Source organism: Gallus gallus, chromosome Z, assembly GCF_016699485.2.
Source record: "Gallus gallus isolate bGalGal1 chromosome Z, bGalGal1.mat.broiler.GRCg7b, whole genome shotgun sequence".
In the NCBI taxonomy this organism is placed as follows: Eukaryota; Metazoa; Chordata; class Aves; order Galliformes; family Phasianidae; genus Gallus; species Gallus gallus.
In genome coordinates this window covers 59,064,295-59,084,956 of record NC_052572.1, presented here as the reverse complement: position 1 = coordinate 59,084,956, position 20,662 = coordinate 59,064,295, and the positions used below count along the sequence as shown (strand labels likewise).

Here is a 20,662-nt window from a genome sequence, read left to right as displayed (position 1 = left end):
TGGGGGTGTGGCTGGGGATTTGTGTTGCTATTTTGATATTTTGATTTTTTCTAAAATCTACTGAGTAAAGTGCTCAATGATGTATCAAAAGGTTTAGAGCTAGAATAATACAATACCAGAAAGCTAACATCATAGTCATCACCCCGTTGACTAAAATTTATTCTTTCAAAGAATACTGTGATTATTATTATTATTATTATTATTATTTTTCCATCCTCAACTACATAAGACTCTATTTTAAAGGAACTGGAGAAAACACCAAGGCTTTTATGCAAAGCAGCAGACAGATCCAACACCAATACTTAAAAACTCCTTGAAAATTGAATTAAAACTTGGTAAGGTACACAAAGCAATATTCATGACCACAGGAATGTACAGGTTCACCAACTACTTGTTGTAGTAGGTGGTGCCTTGGTACATGAAAAATACTAAAATAATTAGTTTTCCTATGGAGAACTACAAAGAACAGTTTCCTAAAGATTATTCATCATTTGTTCCTGGGAAAGGGAGTGGGGAGAGAAGGGAGCATGATGAAGGAACAGGCAGAGATGCCTACAAAAAATTTTTGTCTTGCAGTCTCTGCTTTTGAAGTTCACTAACTGCTCCAAGCTTCAGAGCACATGGGTACAATGCTCCTGTCAAACAGCTTCTGCCACCCTAGAATAAAATACAATCTAGGTATTGACAAGCAAATAAAATGGCTTGGTAGAAACCTTACATACTTTGTGTCCTGATGTGGCACAGGTGGGATTTACTATTACACTTAGTTTGCCTTGGAAAATGGGAAAAAAAAAAAAAAAGAGAAAAGAAAAAAGAACTATTTAAACTATTTATTTTTCTTGTATTTGTGAGGAAAATTTACTCTCATGTTTTGATTCTGTGTGTTCAAGTCTCAGTTTAGTTCTGTGGTATTAAAAGCACAATTTTCTCAATAAATATATGAGCAAAATCTACTTACATATTTTTACTTGATATCATATTAAAGCAAAGCCCTTAAATAGGATTATTTTAACATTTAAACACTGGTTCTCATGCTATTATTAATATTAAAATGCTTCACTAATATACTGAAAAAGCTACATAACACATCTTCACTAGATTAAAGACAGGAAAGTTCTGGGATAAAATGCAAATTCCAGCTGCTTCTTACAGTGCCACAGTGTGAGAGTTCCCTTCACCAGAAGTATGTTTGGATTCCTTTTACTCCGTGTGGATTTGCAATGCCTAATATATTATTAACTTGCAGTTCCCTTGGTTGATCCACTAAACCGGGTCTTAAAGTCTTATAAAATCTCTACTGTTTCACACAAAAGCCATACATATACTTTTCACCATAATTAACATTTAAATTAACAGTAACACAATACACTTGTGTAGTCTAATTGGCATAAGATCCTGTCACAGAAATGGGAAAATATGAAACAACAGTAAGACAATTTCATTTTTGATGCTTTTTTTTTTTTTTTTTTCATTTTACAAAATCCAGTATTTAGAACAGTCTAATATTTCAGATAAAATCTAAACACGCCACAAAAGCTGTCAGGGAATAATATATATATGATTTCCCACTTTCCCCATCAATGTAAACAAATCCAAAACTTCTACTTTTCTTATTAGTGTCCATACACACATTTAAAATCTGCAATCTCCTCAGACTGTGATGATGTCATATGGTCTATACTCTTTAGTATTAACCTCTTCGGCACCTCAACCTAGAGATACAACCTACAAAGGTAAATTAAACACCAACATTTTTCATATTGTACCTCCTCGGAAAAGTACTCTTGCTATTTGGATCTTCAGTCAGTCCGATGCATGATTGTTTATTATTTGGTGCAATAACCAAGTGTACATAAAGTAATGTTCTAAAAATTTCATATTCTTGTCCTGGTGTATCACTACCAGAAAAGAGTCACCTATAGAGGATGAATAAACTGGAAAGGTATATAACACAGCAAAATGTGCATCTGGTGATTAGAGACAGAAATTGGTTGATTAAATAATATAAAAAAGAAGATGTGCACTCACTGAAGACTTTGCAAGGGAAATTACCAAGTTCAACCTGAATTGTATGAGCAAGCCCATAATAAGCCTGTAACAGAGAGGCCAGTGAACTGGAAAAAAAGTGATGAGACTTTTTATTTATGCAACAGAACTCAGCAACAGGATGGCTTGTATACCTGAATATTAGGAAGCCAATAATGAGTTGAGCTCAGATCTTTTACATCACAGAATTGGAGATAAGGCACACCTACTACAGTTGACAGATTTCCCCCAAGATCACAATGAGCATGAGATGATTCAGACAGAAAACACTTCTACAGAGGTGCAAACCTAGACATTACAGTTTGTAACTCTAGGAAGTTGGGGCCACCGGAGAGGAAGTTAATGGCCAGACAAATAACTGATGAGAATGAGTTCCACTGGGTGTAGGGAGTTAACTACTTGCTTCAACAACGTACTACACAGTTTGGTTTCACACTGACATCATCATGTTAGCTTTGACAAGCTCAAGGGCTGAAGTCAGTGCTGACAACTGAAAGGATGAACCACGTATTCTTTCATCAGGGTTCTGTGCTTTGGCTTTCTTTTTTTTTTTTTTAACTAAAATTTGAAATGAAAAGTAAACTATTAAGTGAGCTGTTTCACTGAATTTAAAACAGATAAAACAGAGGAGGAAAGGATACTAATGCAAAGGAATTTATAAAGCCAGAAGGAAGTTTCTAGTCAGATATAACAATAGATGCCAAATATGGTTTTATTTAACATCTTCATTAATGATATGGAATTAATTAAATTTGCAGGTGACACTAAAGTGGGAGAAACTGCCAAGAGAAGTAAGGCACAAAAGAAATATAGGGATCATTATGACAGTCTAGTTTGTCATCTTGTGTAGAAAGGGTAGATAAATTTAATTTGGAAGAAAGAGACATAATATTGTTGAAAAAGAAAGGTCATCTACTAGATTCCGTATCACTGGGGAAAAGGGAAATTGAGGACAGTAAAATACTGTGAGGGAACTGTGAACGTTAGTGGGTACCATATTCAAAGCAACTTTGCAAAAAAAAAAAAAACCTAGCATTGTGTTGGCTGCATTGACCAAAATGTTGCACAGAACAACAGAGAACAACATTAACTACACTAACAATACAGAGCTCAATTCTCAGCAACCTGCAAGAGATAAATAATATGAATTCAGAAAGGAATGCAAGAAAAGTAAAAAGAAAAAAAAGAAGACCTAGCTTTATATAAATCACGGGGCAGCTACAGATGCAAGGGGATGGAAGTATGAGAACAACTGAGAAAGATCAGAAAGCTCTTCATACCAGAATCTAAAAATAACAGCTCACTGTGTAGTGTACTGAATGCAAGATAATGCAAAGAAATTATGAAAATATGTAACAACTGAGATCACGTGTCTCTAAAGAAGCGACTGTAGGGAAATGCAGAAAGTGTTCTGCCCTTGTCCTACAACAACGAGCACATATTTCCAAATAAATCGACTTCCAACTAACTGTAACTTTTACCCTTCTCCTCTTCTCCATTCATTTTATAATTAGCCTTCCAACTCCAGTGTCAAACTAGAAAATTAATATGAAATGGCCAATGAGATGTGAAGTAATGATGGGTGGTGCAGGCAATTAGCATTCAGTATATCGTTCTGGGCCACGAAACACTGCCCTTCTCTTTTTGGAAGAAGCAGGGATGGGCCATATATACTGGTAGCCTGCAGACCATGGACTGAGCTGAGTGAAGCATGAGATATTAAATTAGCAAATGATTAAGATGAAGCAAAAAGTAATGAGGCTGAGAAAGTTATCCAGAGCAAAGTAACGAGTAGGGATGAATATTCAAAACTTGAGTCCTGCTCTGGAAATGGCAGCACAACAAGCTCTTATGGGAGTTGCTGTGATTTTATTATAGTGATATATCCTCCTGACATCCAGTAGCAAGGCTGAGAAGGGGTTGAACTAAGAAACTGGATGCCTACATGGCATCTAAACCAAACAAAAAAGGTAAAAAGAAAATGCAGCTGTGGTACTCTCAGCCTCTACTTGGTGATTGTTCATCATTCCTCTGCTTCTTCCTGTTAAGACTCTCTAGGCTGCAAACTCTTCAGGATAAGGCACTAACATGTGATTGCCACCACAATGCAAATGGATAATAATAATATATGGTAGCACGAGAAATAATGATATCAGTGCATAGTTGTTAGCTTAATTACTGAGGCTGAAAGAGGGAAAACTCAACAGTTGTCTAAAGTGTTTATATGCCCTATATTAAAGAGGGCAAAGAATACACAAACATACATATACTTCTATGTATATGTCAGCCAAACAGGATAAGAAGTTGCAATCAATAGAGCAGGCAGTGACACTCACTAAGATACTTCGGTACTTTTTGATAAATCCATTTCATTTGATCACTACTGTAACCACTCACAACTGAATCTGCAATCCTTGTTGCTTTCTACTGAAAGCTGAAACTTACACATTTCAAAAAGCACTGGCAAAAACAAGTCCACTATGTCCAAAAACAAGTGAGGAGGAAAAAAAAAAAAAGTTGTTTGCCAGCACTGATGTTTAGGGGGGTTGATTTGGTTTTGGATCAAACTCAGCGTTTTGTGAGTTTGAGGTGGGAAATTTGGCCATGGAGTGAGCCTGGAGCCAGAGAGGCACCATCTGTAGAAAAATTAATCCAAACTGGGTCCAATTGTTTGCAGCTGTAAATAGCCACCTGCACACGCTTGCTTTCACAAGAACATAGGCTCCTGGGTCAGATCAAGGCCTGACTGTCCCAGTCAATTACGCACATAATTCTTCTCACATGTGGGTCTAGCTGGGTAGGAGTTCTGTCCCAGTCCTCCTGTTCCCAAATAGGCCTTCCTGATCTAATGGTGAGAGACCTTATTCTACCCTAGATTTATACATGGCCACTTTTAATCCATTTGTTCCTATGCCAACATTGTTCTTTTGCTTAAATGGCTCTATCTCCCTGCTGTTTACTCTCCTGATATATTTAAAGAGTCCTGTCAATCCCTCAAGGCTTTCCTCTGCTGGGCTAAACAAGATGTGCTTTTTTAAAGTCTCATGTAGCAGAACACAGTTTAGGCACTTGAACCTACTTTTTTTTTCAGATGCTACCAAAATTAATGTAAAAGCATTAGCAAATTACACAGTTCTTATGGTGTGTGCATGGTTTCTATGACAGTATTGATCCTGGTGCTCAGGGCAGGTAAGACATCCATGTGGCACTGCATCACATCACACGATTGAGTTCTTCATCTTTTCTAGTGAAATGGGTTCTCCATCGCTCTGAGCATCCTGACACTTCTTCTCTGTATCTCTTCCAGCTGGAATTAATCTTTCCGAGTGTGGGTAATTGGAATTGCCTCAAATTATCTGAGATAAATCTCACCAGCACGCTGGCCAGCATTAATATTTCTCTTCCTCTGATAGAAAGAGAGAACAAATCACAGGATCACATTTGCCTCCTCTATTGCTTTAACAGGTCATTCACTTACAGCTACTGCTGATTAAGTCCAAGTGCTTCTCCTTCTTTGCTGTTTTCCATTGATGGAATCACAGCTTATATATGCATTCAGATGGCTAGCTGTTAAATGTATCTTGAAGTTTGCATTATTTCATTTAATTTCTCGTACTATAGAAATTCTAATCCTGAGTATTAATGGTAACTTCACTACTTTATGTCATGAGCCAGTTTCATTATTACTGCACACTTACTTTTTTGTGACAATCAATCAGCAACACAAATCCAAAAAAAAAACCCCACCAAACCTTGGTGACTGCTAGCAACCTTATTCTTGCTCAACTCTTTTTACAAAATTCAGTGCTTTTTCTTCATTAGGCCCCACTGTTCACCATCATTTCTTGTTTGTCCCTTTTCAGATGAATGAACATTTATCAATTAACGAAGTATAGCTAAAATAACTGAATGTTTCCTCCAATATGGATCTTGGTCTCCAGATTTTCTTCTTGGCTCCTCTTCTGTTATTCTATGACTCTATGATCTAAGTTCATTGTATAGGCAGAAATGAATGTTATTCTCTCTCTCCCATTCTTATGGCCATTACAGGTCTTGTATTATTACTGCTGCATATCAGCAGATCTATTTCAATTTAATAGGTCAGGATGGCGTATTAAGAGTTGCATATAAATAATATCCAATAAAAGCTTGTAAGTTCTTGACCCAAACGTTACTGAGTAAATAAGTAAATAAATTTATACAAAAAAATATAAATAATGATCTCAATAAACAAATGATTCCATCTGAAATTTCAGAAAATTAAATTAATGAAAAGCTAATGACAGGTTCACAGCCAAGTCATTAAGGCTCTTAAACTGCCTTTTGCTTGTGCCAGAACAGTGGTGCAGCCACAGAGACTCCCAGGTAGTTCAGCAGGTGTCCATTTATCATCGCTATCATTACAACACCTATTATCTCTAGCTAGGGTCAGGTCTCCTCACTGTACTCAGCACAATACAACAAAACAAAGTGGCAGTGTATTGCAGACCATTTCTCAAAATGAGACTAAAATTATTTTAAATTGACAAAATTGGCTGATTTTGATGGAATTAGCACACTACAGTGGATGCAGTAATTGAACAGTGTGTGTTTTAAGGGCACTCACTTTAACAAAGCTGCTTAAAAATACACACACAGACCCACATTCAGGTGGATTTCTATGTACACCTTTGTGTGACTCAACATTTTAGCCAGCAAATGAATAGTCTCTCATTTACTCAAAGACAATGAACCTACTTTCTTTCTTTTTATTTAATAATATCACATTCACTTTGTACTTTAAAGTGAATGCTGGAAGTTGGGGACAACAGTGCTGATTTTCATAATTTTATCATGATTATCATGACAGTTGGCATTTTTCTCTTAAGGGTATAATTTAACCACAGTGACAGAGTTACTGCAGAACCAAAGAGGTATACTTCTGGATCTTTAGGTGCTGAGTAAACCCATAAAAAAGCAAAGCCTAAGGTCTCAAGAATATACAAGGCAAAGATCCCATGATACTGACTACCTAACTGACAACTTTGAAAGCTTAGATGTAACAGTTCTCGTGGTTCTGAAATGAGTAGTTGTCATGCATGTTTTCTGTAATGACAAACACAGATAGTTTTAAATATCATCTAGCATTCTAGGACCACCACTTCCTTCCACCTCTATAGGCACACAGGACTTAGTATTGTAATTAGACGTGCAGTGAATGGTCACAAGACTCAGGTAAAGCACTGGTGCACAGTTTATCTGTTCTCCTTCTGTAAGGGTCTTTCAGTCAGGCAATGACAAGGGAAAACATTCTTTTTAAAGTGAAATAATTGTAAACCTGCAAAATCTGGCAGAAAAACTCACAGAAGGCGTTGTACCAGAAACTTATTTTCTGTAAACTAAATATAAAATTGACTCCATCAACTTGAAATCCTCAGTTTCTGTTAAATTTCAGAAAATTATTATAAGCCAGGAGTTGGGAAAGTTCCATGATTTACCATCAACTACAGCAAGCTGCTTCTGAAAATAAATCCCTGACTGCACTGGCTAGGGAAGTAAGAGGATGAGGTGTGTTCATGAATCATGTTTTGAGATTTTTAAAATCAGTAATTAGTGCAACACAGTGACCCCCCACAACTATTTTTAGTGCTGTGTATTTAAAAAGTAATTTACATTTAGATATTATTAGATGTACATTTAATTTCAAACCAGAATTACACAAAGTTTTAAGTACTGAATATAAAGATACATTTTAGTATATGGTTTATAATTAGCATTTGTAATTCAAGCCATAAACAATGTAACTAACTACATTTATTGGTGGAACTTTACTTCCCACACACGTTCAATCACTGTTCAATTATTTCCCTACTAGTCTATGAGTCGGTACGATACATGAAATGTGTGCCTACACTGCAGTGACTGCGTAACAGTTTCTGTCCATTCACTTATGATGTTACAGATCTGTGCTGCTTTTCTTAACATCTCACAGCCACAAACATGAAAACAAAAAGCTGCAAATGACAACTGAAATATTAGATGTGGCATATATTTGAAAACTGGAGCCAAGTATTACTGGCTTGTTTAATAAAGGACTTCCAAACCACAGCTTGACTTCTGCTGTGAGATCAAATTCAAAGCTAAGACCGTTTGCTAGGAATAAACACAAATGCTTCTCCTTTTTTACCAACTTCACCACTGCTGGTCAATTACTCTGTTATCTTTATCAAAATGAGTGGTAGGTGCCTGCATCCCAGCGCTGGATATGGAGAGCCTAATGAGTAGAGGAGAGGAAGAGCTGAGCTGCTTTTTCTTTATCATTTCCCTTAGAAACTGCGCACAAAGAAGCACCTGGACTTTTTTCTATCCTTACAAGGCTCAAAGTTTTCCTGTGCTGCTCCAGAACAGCAGCTCTGCCTTGCTTTGCCCACATCATGCTACTGAACTCCATGAACGAGAGACTGCTTCATACCAAGTTTCTTCTCTGCTTAACACGAAAGTGTCCGTTTTGTATCAAGTGCCTTACATAATGAAGAAGTGATGAACTTGAGATCTCTGTTGATTAAGACAATTTTAAACAATTGGGACATATCTAGCAGCACCAAACATGCAAAATGAGTTTAAAAGATGCACTGAAAACTCAACAAGTCAATGAATCAAAACTTTTCTGTCCTTTTGGCTTGTTTTCTTTCTCCTTGAAGGCACAATCAAACGCAAAGGGCCCAGGCATAAACCTCAGCTCCAAATTAAAGCCATATGCCTCACAAAACTCTCCTGTAAGAGGAGTGGAGTCCGTAGCAGCTGTGCAGTGTGTCTCCGTAACTTCTGTAACCTACACTTCTATGGATCGCTTGATCCAAAATCCTCGTACAGCAAGTGTAGGGGTGGCGTGGCTGCTACATGGTGCAGCTGCTATACTACCCCCATCATCTATCCCCAACAAAGCATGAGAGAAAGTGAACAAATACGTATTTGTTGAAAGACAGTAATTGCCCATCAGCTGCTCCATTTCTTTTCTTTTCTTTCTTTCTTTTTTTTTGCAATTACAAAATGTCATATGGATATAAAGCTGAAGAGAAAGAAGAGCATAACAAAATAAAATCTTGCAAATGGTGAAAAAATAATTCAAGATTTTTTTTTTCACTTTTATCTCACCTCTGCTTCAGTGTAAATGTTATTTTATTAAACTTCTTTCAGTGGAAGACAAACTTCAAACTACTTCTACCAGAACCAGGTGTTAATATCCTTTGATTTAAAAAGAACAACAATTGGGGTACATTAAATATACTTCTCAGGTCTAGTTTTGCATGACAGATATGTGATGTGCCAATGGTTATATATTATATTCTTCCTCTCAGGCATGTATCTCCTGCAGAGACAGCAGACTACAGAAGCTGACCCTTACTGAGACCATCTTGTCTCTCTGACAAAGATTCTTTTTAACTTCTTACTTACTGGTTACTTCCTGTGATGGATAAAAACTTTAGCTCAGCTTGTGATAATTTCACAGGCCCTGAGCACCCTGACCCTGGAAGCCCCAAGGTCAGAAGTCAAGTCTTGTTCTGAAACATCTGTGTGCTTCATATTAAAGTAGAACAAAAGTGTAGAAATATCCACCAGTGTGACAAGAGAAACAGGCAAAATGGGAATGACACGTTGGTCATCTGTTACCCATGCCACCTCAAGCCATTGACTGAAATGTGATGGAAAAACTCTGCCCGCTAGCTCCCCAAGCCTCCTTCAAATAAGCGCTTTGTTTGGGAAACGGTGAGAAAGGTCTCTAGTCATTTTTTATTTCTGCCTTGTGTTAACTTTATGTATCCGTAGGTGTCCACGCACCTACGCAACATGGCTTCACAAACTTTAAAAAAATTCTGCTAACATTTCATTTTCAAAAGATAAGGCACATCAGAATAACCTAGGTTGAAACACACGTCAGCTTAAAATCATGGCTTAGGAAAGAGAAGATAGCAGAACAGATTCTTCCAGTCCTCCATGGTGTCTGAGGAGCAGCAGCCATGCACAATACAGCCAGCTTAAAAAACTGTTGCCTGGAGTTATGGTTAGTGAAGGCGTTATTTGTCTTCACTAATCTGGTCTCTTAACATTTATTTTTGAGAGAACTTATTAACATGGTAATAAAATACCTGTGGAAAATTATCAGCAGAACTGCTTCAAGTTTCAAATCTATACACATTATACTCTAGTTTTAAAAAACATTCTTCAGGAAACACAGAAAAAATCAAAGTGGCCTTAATTTCAACAAATAGAAAGAGTTAATAAAAATGGAAAATTCTTAAACTAATATAAGTATTATCTCTCTGAATTCTTCTTACCTAGAACTGCTTAGAGTAGCACAAGAATAAAACTCAAATGCTCATCATACATCTTCATAACTAAAGCATTTATCTTACATTCTGGCAGGAACTACTTCTACTATCCTTAAGTTAGACTAAACTAATGTGGGCCACTAAGATGATCAGAGGGATGGAGCACCTCACCTATGGAACAGGCTGAGTGCTGGGGCTTTTCAGCCTAGAGAAGAGAAAGCTTATAGGGGGAACCTTATAGTGGCCTTCCAGTACCTGAAGGAGGCCTACAGGAAAGCTGGGGAGGGACTTTTTTTAAAGGCATGTAGCAACAGGACGAGGGGAAATGGCTTTGAACTGGAAGAGGGTAGATTTAGGCTAGAGACTAGGAAGAAATTCCTCACTGTGTGGGTGGTGACACACTGAAACAGGTTGCCCAGTGAGGTTGTGGATGCCCCCTCCCTGGAATCATTCAAGGCCGGGCTGGATGGGCTTTAAGCAACCTGGTCTAGTGGGAGGTGTCCCTGCCTATAGCAGGGGGGGGCTAGGACTACATAAAGGTCCCTTCCAACACAACCCATTCTTTGATTCTGTGAATATTTTGTAGATAAAAGTTGTACATATATATCAGCTAATTCCTGGGTCTATAAAACGAATGCACTTCTTATGTGTAGGAACAGGGCAGTTTTCTTCAAGAAAGCATGTTCTGATTACACTGGTATTTTAAAACTTAATGATATGACCACAGCTACATTATTTTATACAGGCATGATAAATTGACCAGGTGAATTCTTTCTATATTAGACAGGATGAACAAATTTGCTTTGTAGAGATTAGACAAAAAGAACTGACTATAGGGATGGATCTTCAGCAATCCTAAAATCAAGGGTAGGGAAGCTTTAGACTGACTGGAGTCCTCCCCACCTTAAATCACAGCAGGGTTTATCCAGAGCTAATTAAACTGAAAAAAGTCTTTCCAGCAGATTCTGTTCTCATTTGTGGAAAAACTGCAAAATTGGGTAAACCTCCAAACCTCTCCTCACATTCAGCTACATAGAAGAATGTGCATCTATTAATTATGACTTAGCATTAAATTGTTACTTGTTCCCAGTCTTGACCTCCAGCCTCTCTCACCACAGACCAGAAACTTGCTGCGTCCTACGTTTTACTACATAATCTGAAGAAGGAGGATTCAATGAGTTTCGTTTTCACACAGTTTTTCAGATTAGTGGATACATGGAACCTACTGTCTAACTCAGAAGTTCATGAAATGACCTTCCAGATTCAAAGAAAACCTCACAGAACTGTATGTGAATACTGGTCAAAGCTGTTCCTAAACTGCTGTTTGAAGAAGATAATAAAAAAGAATTTTGAAAATCTGTGAAAGACCTCAGGAAGGAAGGCAGTGAAGAAGGCATACTTACCAGCTCTACAAATGCAAGTCCTCCATAACTGTGAGCAACAAAAAACACGTTCTCTGCTGCTGACTGGGAAATAAAATGGTCCCAAACATAAATTGCATGTTCTTCTGGAGATCCATTATCCTGCAGAAAAAATTACATTTGCAATGATTACCTGTTAGCAACTGGCAATTCTGTCTAAAAGTAACATGTTCCTATATGCTAAAATGTATTGTTAAAAGAAAATTCAAACTAATAATTCTCTACTGTCAAAAAATGAGCAGATTCATTTGTCGAAATAAAAGAAATCTAAGATTGCAATGTAAATGCAGTAAAACTGTTGTTTTATTGTTACTTATTTTAATAAGTACAACGAAAATTATGCATCTGCAAAATTTTGTCTAAATACCATGATGGCAATTCAGCTAAACAGAGGCATTCAAAGAAATTATGAACCACTGCTCTGGTTTTCATTCTTTTGACAACTCTTTGTCAAATATTTGCTCACTGATGGTTTGTTTAAAGTAGTTAAGTCTTAGTCTGATAAAACAAATAAAAACGAGTATGAACAAGATAAATATAATTTCAGCCTTTAGAATTTTTTCATATTATGCTCCAATGGAAATTTGCCAAAGATTAAAACTGTGGTATTTGCAGCTACTCTTTGAAATGCTATTTTTATTTGTTTTGAAACTGTAGACTATGAGATAGAGGGCAGATAAACCACGTCTTGACTGCTTACATATTAGCCATTATTTCAGAGTTTCTGGTATTTGGGGGGGTGTTTTTTGTTATTGAACAATAACCTATGGATGTCAGTCAAAGAGCCACTGAAGGCACTGTAATCATTTACACTGATTTTAGTGCACTATCCTCAAGCATGTGGGGATGTGCACTGCCATTTCTACCTTTGAGACTGTATCAGAAAGCCCTTTACTCCTCTATACTTTACTTCTTTATCAGGCTGTCTGTGGCATCACTTCAAATTTGTCTAGTCTCAGGTGGCTTGAGTTCGATGCTCTGTTAGTTCCTGCCTCCCACCAGGATTTCACACCTCTGTAGCACAACACTGCAGACATTTTCCAGCTCCAGAGCTTTTGTGCCGGGAAGAGCTGCTCAGTGAAGGTCATGTAATTTCCTAATATTTGCATCCCTTTGCTCTTCTCCACCAGTGCCTTCATATCACTAGAAGACACTGACAGATCATATAAGCCCCATTTCCTTGGGGAAAATAAAGTACAAACCAGCAAAAGCCACTGGAATTAAAGTGATAATTACATAGTATGAACAACTGTAACTTTATAAAGAACACTGAAGTCTTAGTCTCACTCTAAAATACAATTTTGGGAATTTAATCTCTTACGGTTGTCGAACATGAGTGAGAAGACAGACAACTAAATAACTTGGTGGATGTAGGCTTTTACTTCTATTTTCATGCCTAGTTTACTATCCTAAATGAGATAGTTACAAACCCTCATGGATCTGGACCAAAGCATTAGAAACAGTCATGTGGTTAATTTTTTTCCCCCTAAGTTTGTAGAGATTACAACATTGCAGTCATGTTTGCCAAAAAGCACTAATGATATTCAAGTTAATTCTGGACAGATTCTTCACCTGACTGACTATGACAGAGTTTTAAATAAATTTGTATTAACTACCATAAACCACCTCAACACAAGAAAAGGCTTATTTTCTTTCAACCAGAGTTTGAAATTTGATTGTAAAGATAGAAGAAGGAGGTAAAGACCCCTCCTTTCATCGGGAAAGAGGTACATTTTTCAAAAGAAATTTCATATGGAAGATATGATTGGCAGGCTAGTTATTAAGATAAAGCTGAAGAACACCTCAGATGGGAGTTTCTTAAGGAAAAGGGATGTATTCTAATTATGATACATAAGGAAAAGGCACATTAGAACATAGGGAGAATTTCTAAATGACTGGTTTAACTAAAATATTTACTTCAGGTAAATTTGCAGAAGATATTTGTTTTTTTAAATAATAATGTTACGATGAATTCCTATAACAGCAATTTTTGTGTAGGTATAAAACCGTGGTTTAATACTCTAAGAAAAAGGTAAGGCTGTTTGTGGTTAACTTTGTATTTTCATGCATTCTGTAATTACTATTCTCTGTGCTGCTGTTAGGATTCAGGATTTCCACAAGACTAAGACAGAAGCAAGAAGCTTCCAAAGGATTCAAAAACTCCGCCTGAAAAACCTGCATCAATTAAAGCATGACCAGTGGTCAAGTAAACCAGATTATTAACTGCACAGCTTCACAGTCCAGTACAAAGACTCAAAAGAATTTTATAAAAATAAAAAGAAATGAATTGGAATTAGTTACTTATAGACTGCAACTACACATCCCTTTGTCACCGGTGGAAAAAAAAAATGGCAGGATAAGCTGTACTGCTGTACTTTGCCAAACTACACGTGGTAAGGGGCAGGAGTATGTGAAAGATGGAGTTTGGAGGAGCAGTGTATGTTTAAAAGAAAAGCCCTTTTTTCATGGCATCTGCTTATTTTTTTCCTCGTTGCAAGCCGCTATTTTAAACAAGTTGGATGGAGAATAAACCAGTGCCGTGTCCATACAAGAAACATCTGGCTGTGTAAGTGGGCACAGCAGACTGTGGGGTGCTGCAAGTCTCCCTAGGATTCTGAATTGCTTTAGGTCCATTATGACCTGGGGATTAACTGTGTCTGCCTGGCCTCAGTTAAATTATGATGCTGAATACTGCAGTTTCAATATGAAGGTGACAGTTTCAGGCAGCTGTTGCTTTCCTTCTTTTCATTGCAGCTAAATACAATGCACTTATATACCACCTTGTTAAATGATTTCATAAACTTGGGGCCTCTTGGCCATGCTCTGCATAATTATCTGTATGATTGTACAAAAAGGAATGGAGAAATCATGTTATGTACCTCAGAAGGCTGATGAGGCTTAATGCATTCTCATTTGTGAAACAGATTGAGGTGGAAAGGCGGTAGGAGAACTGAACTTGGATTTCCAGCTGCTAGAAGTCAGTTATCTGCAACCAGTAATTCTATGTCTAAATAACTAGTTTGATTGTTGGAGCTGTGGAATTCATGGCTGTGGGTTTTCATCACTCTGAAATTCTCTCCCTTGATATATACAAGAAGATACAAAAGTAAAAAATATTAATAACCTTATTAGAAAAAGGCCTCTGTGTGATGCATATCCAGTGCAAGGTAACCTTAAAACATACAGCTGTCAGGCTGCTGCAGATCTGGTGCCCTGACTCTACTCCTGCACCTGGGCTTGCTCAGGCGGTGAATGGAGCATGGGAGGCATAAGCTTTGCACATCATGAAAAATCTTACATGGCTCCATTTTAAATGGTATATTATCAGAAAAGATTTACCCTTTAATTCACTAATAAATGAAAAGATGTCCATGTCTTTTTCTTAATAACTATTATATTTCAATCCTTTTTACTGCTAAGATTAGAATGAATATACCTCATTTGCCACTGGTGACTACCAACACTATGGAGACTATTAGATATTGAATGCCTGTCACACATGCACACAGCAAAATCCACTGAAGAGATAAAAGGAGTTAAAATCACCTAAGAGAAGTATTGCCAAGGTATTTTAGGTTGCTTATATTATATTTGTTCCTCTTCTTGAAGGCTAAAGGAGGAATATGTTTCTGAAACTAGCTATAGATTTAGCACCTGTAAAAATAATACAGAATGCAAGTAGCCATGTAGTCCTGGTCCAGTTGATGATCAAGTTACTTAAAAAGATGTTCTTACCACATGGATATATTCTTTCTTAATCAGAAATGATCATCGAGTCTTTGCAGACAGAGTGAAAATTTGTTTCATGTGGTAGAAATGAGTATTCATAAACACTACCTTAAGAGCAGATGCCTTTTTCTAGTGATAAAAGGCCTTTTAAATTTTTCCAGTACTTTTTAATCACTGTCTATTAACTATGTATAGAATTTTTCACTTTTTAAACCAAATAGCAATCACTGAAAAAATGATCATAAATGGTTAATACAGAGCTTTTCATTTTAATATCAAAAGTTTAATCAAGTAGTTTAATAGCACAGTCTACAAAAATAATATGACAGTGATTAATAAATTCATGTTCCTCATCTATATGAAGCCATTTAATATCCCAGGGCCAGAACCTCTTCCATAGCCGCAAGCTGCCTGAAGCAACAGATGGAGGCAGGGAGGAAGCCGTGCTCCCTGGAGCTCTGGCAGGGTGAGCAGAGCCCTGGGCTGCTCCGACCTGAACAGCCAGGCTGGCTCGTGGGGAGCTGGGCACGCAGGCAAGTGCATCCCCCCATTCCTTCCTCACCTGATATACTGCACTGACCACAATGGTTTGCTGGTGAAGGGCAATGGAAGAGCCCTGCCCTTTAGTCCACGTATAAATACTCTGTGCTTTGGGCTTCTTGTCTTCCGAGGCTTTTCTTTGTTACCTTTGTGTTCATTTTTGGCTGGCTGTCTCTCGCTTCTGTTCAGTAACTCATTCCTATTTTGTCTTGGCGCTTAACAAAATGCTAACAGAAACACTCTTTTATTCAATGCTGCTCCTAATCTCGTTTCAAAAAAAAGGTTTTGCTTGGAAAAAACTGACTTGCACCTTTAAAATTCTCCCTGTAATAGTTTAGGAGCTGTGAAACAAAACAAATGATTAAATGATTAAATGGGTGAATTCTCTCGCAATTCATATTTCGGGTTGTCATTTTTCCCAATATTGCTAGCACTAAGAGTTGAAAGGTATATAACATTTTAATGGCTAGAGCCATTAGGAATACACTGATAAGCAGTGTGCATACAGTGAATACAGTGTTATGTTATGTTGCTTTCAAAAAACAGGTTGAATTTACTAATGTAATATCACAGTCATTAATTGTTAAATACCAAGCTGAAGTGATGCAGCAACCCAAGCCTTATCAACTATGCCAGATTCTAACACCTAGACATTGCAAGGTCTGCAGTTATGATGGACTACCTGAGTTGATAACACATGGAATTATCTAAACAACATTTGCATATTTGGGTAATTATTTCCTAAGGTTAATTAGCTCCTGCAAAGCAGCTTGGCCTTTGAGACTGCTTACTGTGACAGGTTCACATATTTCCTGTTTCAATGCCAAAATTTACAGGGTTTTTTTTTTTTTTTTCCTTTCCTTTTTTAAATAACCTGTTGCTGGGAAGTTGCAAATGGGTCAGGAGCTTAAGGCTCTGAAATACTATTTACTGTATTAAGGTAAGACAGCTCAGATCCCTTCCTCCACTTTGGATTCATCTCAACTCCAAAAAATTGAATCACGACAATCGAATTTGTTCTAAGCTCAGGCAACAGCTCTCTGAAAAGTCATTGTTTTTTTAAACCAACGACTTGGAATCACATTTTTTTTCAATAAGTAGAAAGGAAAATGCATACGCATAGGGAAATATGCCATACAACTCAATAGCTTTTCAACAATTTACTTGAAGGTGGCTTCTATAATTACCAATTATCATAGCAAAACAAATCCTTCTAACTAGATGAGCTACTGTAAACAAGTATGGTACATGTGTTCAATATGGGAGAACAGAACTGCACACTAGCTTTCAAGCAGAGACAGGAGGAAAGCTCAGATTTCCTGTTTCCAGATCTTGTGCAATTGATCCTTCCCTACAAGCAGGACCTTCATAGTTGTATACTGCTCTTCTTGCTGCTTTGGTGAGACTTGGGGCACAGAAACTTTTGCATGCACTCCAACTCTTCTGAAAATCATTGAAATAAAAATAATATATAATGTAAACATGGCCATATAAAAATATAGCCCAGAAAAGTAGCAGTTTGCCACTGAAACCATACAGTATGAAATGTGTTTTCAGCGGTGACTGGCTAACACTGATATTTTCTGTACACTGAAAGACCAATTTTCTGTACAAGAAGACCCTGTACTCTTAAAAGAAAATCATATGTTTGTAGCTCTGAAATGAACAGCTAAGAAATATAGCGTGTTCCCTGCTGATACACAATTCTTCATTATCATAACCAGACTCACACTAGCATCATATTTTGCAGTGTTCTTAGGCAGCAGATCCCATACAAGTTAAATGGATGTCACTGCAAACATTCTTTGACTGAAAGTAAAACTTACAAAACCATATATACATAGCTTGCTCTGAAAGTAATTCCTCCGTTTTATTTCTATGAAACTATAACAGATACAAAGAGCTCAAAATCACTGCTTGATAGAGCAGGTACTCAGCTGCAGAACACTATTTTTCAACACTGTCATCACCATTAGCTATGCATTTTCACCAGTGATGAACAAGAGCCTGTATGCCATGCTTGTAACAATCTGTTGCCGTTGCCAGGGCTGAAACGCACCACCCACCACCTCACTCTGCTCTCACCCACTGTTTGGTCTCCAGAAACTTTCAGAAGGCACTGATGAATGTCAGTGGGTTACATTTTTTTCTGCATGGAGGAATTCAGTGACACACCTTTGCTCTATCCACACTTCCAAGTCAGAAGCCATTCTGCCAAATTGCCCCTCTGCTGCCATCTGTCACACAGCAACAACATGTAATGGGATATTGGTGGGAAAGTTCAACCTCTACTGCTGTACTACTTTTCTCGTGTGTAACCGGCAATAGGACTAGGGGGAACAACCTCAAGTTGCACCACGGACGGTTTAGGTTAGGCAGCAGGAAAAATTTCTTCTCTGAAAAAGTGATCAGGCACTGAAATGGGCTGTCCAGGGAGGTGGTGGAGTCACTGTCCCTGGAGGTGTTCAAGAAACATTTAAATGCTGTACTAAAGGACATGGTTTAGTGGGGAAATATTAGTAGTGGGTGGACAGTTGGACTGGATGATCTTGCAGGTCTCTTCCAACCTTGGTGATTCTACGATTCTGTGGAAGTCTCAGTGCTGGAAAAGAGACTTGAAGGGCAAGAAACCTGGAACCAAAAACCCAGCCAGCACATGTTCCCCAAAAACAGCAGCCACGGTATTTTGACCAGAGGGAAGAGAAATGTAAGGAAAAAACAGAAACCAAAAACAAGAAAAAAGTGGAAGATCTCATTGTTTTCCTGCAAGACTGTCTGCAGAGAAGACTTTAAAGTGTCTAACTCAGACCATTAAAAAAAAATTGACCCTCAAAGGAATTCCAGTGTGCCCTACCTGCTAAAAATTCTTTTCTACCTTTTTAATCACAAAGCTGAGAGAACTCTTGCACAGGTATTTCAGAAATGCTTCCTATAAGATGCCTGATTTGAGGATAAAAGCAGACATGATATTAATTACTTACGGAATGGCTAACATTAATCTGTATACCGCAGAAATACACATACACGAATATGGTTTGGTTCTTGCAGTACTCATAAATGAAATGTCAAGAAGGACAGCAAGTCCTTCCAAGTTCCTCCTGCACTGGGGCTAGCCCAGCCATATGAAGCAAAATGAAAGCAGGCTGCAGCAGACAGCAGATAAAAGTGACAATATCAGGGTAGTCTCAGTGGCAAAGCAGACTTGACTGGGGGAGAAGGAACCAGGAGCAGAGGCCATGGTGGAGGCAAGTTTGTAACAAATCTTTAGTATGCATCTACCTTATTGGATCTACAATTCAGTTTAGCATGTGTTGCTAGCAGAACTTGGAAGAAACAATAATAAAAATGGAATACTGGGGCAAGGAAGTTATTTCAGTTGCTGCATCCTGAGCAGAAGGGAGACTACATGATAGAAAGAAATGGCCAGGGAGGTTTTATTTTCGTACTTTCCACATTAAAATAATAAAATCCAGCACGACTTATCAGTTATGTAGGTGGCAGACTGCGTTCATGGCTACCAAAATCTGGTGAAGTTTTAAGGAAACACAGAATGTTAAATTTGCAAAGATTCCACAAAACATGATGCAAATGCTTTATTGGTGAAAGGATTTACTTTATTCAACAACTGCATTCATATGCATTCAGAAACAGTCACATTGTGTTTTTCCTTATGACCTTAGCAGGGATTAAACCAAGAGCCTTTGGATACAAAAACACAAGCCTCCTCTGCTTATCTCTTAGGAATAACTGGGGAAATAAAAAGACTATATTATCTTTTTAAGGACAACTTCTAAGAAGGGAGCAAGATATATAGTCTGGCAGGAGGTAGAGGCTGCTTTTGAGAAAGAAGTAGATACCAGGTATCACACTAGTTCAGTCAGGTCAGATATGGAGCTGTAGACATAAATAGCATAGCCAAGGTTATTATTTGGTACATACCTTCTGAAAGCAATATGGCAAAGTGACTTAAGGTTGAATTTTTCTTATTACAGATCTCAGTCTTATTCCCAGATCTTCTTGAGGTGATTTTGTGTAATTTCTCGTGCCTATTTTATTTGCGAAGTGGGCCAGTGATGGAAGTGTTCCCAATATTGCTTATGAAGCCTTAATAATAAAGCTATTATGTGCATACAGTCAGCCACAGAAAGGAAGACTAGAAGTCTTATGGGCTGCAGTTGAATCCACTTTGTATTAAGTTATAGAGTAGTCCCACCCCCAAAACTCAAGACAATTTATCAGCAAAGCAGACAGTCTTGACAGACCCAGTAAATGAGTACATATTACATGAAGCATCTAATGTCTGGCATATCTAATAGCCAAATAAAAGATGTAAAACAAAAATGTATTTGGCAGAGTAAGAACATAATTATATTGTTTCCATGAACACAAAAGGGGTTCAGAAGCCCGACTAGGAGGAAACAGTAATACACACACTTTGCTATAATGCAAGCCTTAAGATTAGGTTTTGTTCTCAGTTCAAAATGACAAGTTGTATCTATTTCAGACTGACAAGGCCTAGCCAGGTATTTCCAACTCAGAAAGGCATCTGGGAAAGGCATCAGATAAATGGGAAATCCATTGGTTCTGAGAGGAAGGAGGGAAAGCAAGATTATTTTA

The 20,662-nt window shown here is 37.6% G+C and overlaps 1 protein-coding gene across 6 annotated transcripts in view; it reads right to left on the bottom strand.

Annotated features, from left to right (window-relative positions):
* The window catches only part of FAM172A (family with sequence similarity 172 member A), a 263,961-nt gene that overhangs the window by 87,652 nt on the left and 155,647 nt on the right, over positions 1-20,662 (bottom strand). For all 6 annotated transcript variants that reach the window (XR_006932328.1, XR_006932329.1, NM_001006574.2 and 3 more), the window contains one exon: positions 11,759-11,878. Coding sequence is in view for 4 of the 6 variants with exons in the window: in NM_001006574.2 (NP_001006574.1) it covers positions 11,759-11,878 (120 nt within the window). In the remaining 2 variants the exon portion in view is untranslated. The remainder of the gene's footprint in view (positions 1-11,758; positions 11,879-20,662) is intronic.